At 39.8% G+C, this 2,500-nt stretch overlaps 1 protein-coding gene across 1 annotated transcript in view; it reads right to left on the bottom strand.

The window, feature by feature from the left end:
* Positions 1–86: 86 nt before the first annotated feature.
* Positions 87–2,500, bottom strand: part of gpr143 (G protein-coupled receptor 143) — a 7,824-nt gene continuing 5,410 nt past the window's right edge. The window contains exons 8-9 of the mRNA XM_053233844.1: positions 2,033–2,282; positions 87–1,269 (exon numbers count right to left, since the gene is read on the bottom strand). Of these exons, the coding sequence (XP_053089819.1) occupies positions 1,172–1,269; positions 2,033–2,282 (348 nt within the window). The 3' untranslated portion in view covers positions 87–1,171. The remainder of the gene's footprint in view (positions 1,270–2,032; positions 2,283–2,500) is intronic.

Genomic DNA, 2,500 nt, shown 5'->3' with positions numbered 1-2,500 from the left:
TGTACCTGCATGGCAGTCAACAAAGCTCTGGACCAAGTTAAATAAACTTAGGCAGTTTTATGAAAAGGAGAGGTGTGTGTGTGTGTTATTTGAAGGTGATATGTCTAAGTTTCAGATCTCAGTCAGTGATTAGCGGTTGGTTACGAGGTCCCGCCTCTTTGAGCGATCTCCCAATCATCAGTAGGCGGGACAAGCGAAGAGCGCACTGTCCAATGAACAGTGAGATGTTTTTTTTCTGATTAGGACCCAAAATTTGGTATTAAAAGCCTGTTGATCATTATTTATTGTAATTTTATTCTTATTATTTCCGTGCTGCGTTTCTTGTATTATATGCGTACAATCTGTTATCAGTAAAATAATTATTAACTGTATTTATTTTACAAACTGTTTATTTGTTTGTTGGACTTTTATGTTATCAAAAGGGGAAAAAAAACCAAAAAACTTTCCTTTCTGCAGTGTGTTTCTTCCTGATGTGTTCTTAGCTCCACCTAGTGGAGAAATAAGGGAGCACTAAAGTTTCATTTCATTCATGTATTTGGTCCTTAATATTTCAGTTACAAGTCGGATATGTGATAAATGGCAACTCCAGCATACACAGAAAATAAAGAATAAAAGTGAATAAAGGATTCGTCAGGTTGGAAGTGATGGACGAACGAATGGCGCCGTCTCGTCGTCAGGGTTTGTGTTTGTCAGTCAGTAAATGAGTGTAAATACAGTGTAATTCGTTTAAAGGTAAGAAGTGCTGCTGTGGTTACTGTCGATGCTGTGGGCGGCCATGTTGGATTGACGTCACTTGCTGAACTCAGGGTTCAGGAGGCCACCCCGGGTTCCTGAGCAGAGGGGGAGTTTTTGTTGGTTTTTTTTCCTAGTGGGAAGTTATTTAGTCTTCGCCCGTGTCCAGGTCTCCGTCTAGCTCTGCAGTTACTCTGTCTCGAACGTGAAAAGAAACTTTTATTTTGTCGTTCTTTAGTTAATTTTAGGTCGTTCTGATGTTCCACCTGGAGGACTCCTCTTCCGGAGATAACGTTAAAAATCTGCAGTGGCACCAGAATCTGTTTAGGCATCGTGATAAACGTGTGAGACGACATTCACGTCGTTGATATTCTTTCTTTAATGGCGACTCACGTTCGAAAACGCTACGCTTGTTCGATTGTACAGAGTGCCTGGTCTCCTATCGCCTCAGTGTCTCCTCCACCGCTCCTGCCTCGGCTTCCTCGCCGCCTCGAAGTTCACTCGATATGTGGATTTCAAGAGTACTAGAGCCGGAACCTGGAGAACACAACACCTCGTTACTTTCATTTCCATAACCACCAATTCAACACTCATGTCATCGTCTCACGTCTCTATTCTCCTCATCTTTATAATTCTACTCTGATCTCATCGTCTCACGTCTTTATTCTCTTCATCTATATAATTCTACTCTGATCTCATCGTCTCTTTATTCTCTTCATCGTTATAATTCTACTCTGATGTCCTCGATTCTATTCTATTCCATTCTATGCTACTCTACTCTATTGACTTCTATTCTAATGTCTTCAATTATAATGATTTCTATTATAATTTCACCTTTTTCTATTCTATTCTACTTTATTCCATTCCATCTTTTCTTTTCCTATTCAATTTTGATGTGATTTTTTCCTACTCTCTTCTGATGTAATATTCTCCTGTCTTTATTATATATATATAATTTTGATGTGATCTTTCCTGTCATCTGTATTGGTCTATTCCGATGCCTTCTATTATGAAGCCATCTGTTCTATTCTATTTAATTCTATTCCGATGTCCTATTCTTATCTAATTCCTTCTCTTTTATTGTGATGTCCTCTACTTTATTCTCTTCTTATGTCATATGTGCTTTTATATCCTCCAGTTTCTTTGCATTTTGTTCTATTCTTCTTTTCAGGTCTAGCTGGAAGATAGTTATCTAGTTACACTTGCTACCTGGTCAATCACTTGAAAGGTTTTATATGGAGCTCTATAACAGTGTTGAGGGAAAACCCTCGAGGAAGGATTCTGCTATCAGTAGTATTACTTTCAGACAGGATGCTGACTGCATCGGATGGAAGCTGGTGTCCGTTCATCTTCTTCCCATCCTGGACGTGGCTCTGGTACAGCAGCGTGGACGGCATCATGGGATTGTAACCTCCGGTTGTCGCAATCGAGGTGGAGGCCGAGTCCCAGGCTAGCTCACGGCGCCGCTGCAGACTCAGGTCGATGTCTAAACCTGTCCAGCCGTGGAAGGCCAGTGTGTTAAGGAAGGCCTGCATGGGGTTCAGAATACCCTGCGCGAAAATAAAACATGTACCAGAGCTGGAATTTTATTATTAATTTTATTTAACATCCAGTAAATTTCAACCTATTGTTGCTGTTTTTAAATTTGCTTAATTTTATTATTGTCACTATTATGACTGTTATTACTTACATGCAAGTAAGTCATAAGTGCATCATATCTCATGAACTGTGAGTCGTACAGCTGACATTTGCATAATATGATATTAGG

Source organism: Pangasianodon hypophthalmus, chromosome 5 (genome assembly GCF_027358585.1).
Source record: "Pangasianodon hypophthalmus isolate fPanHyp1 chromosome 5, fPanHyp1.pri, whole genome shotgun sequence".
Classification (NCBI taxonomy): Eukaryota; Metazoa; Chordata; class Actinopteri; order Siluriformes; family Pangasiidae; genus Pangasianodon; species Pangasianodon hypophthalmus.
The sequence above is the reverse complement of the archived record's forward strand: the minus strand, read 5'-3'. Positions and strand labels throughout refer to the sequence as shown.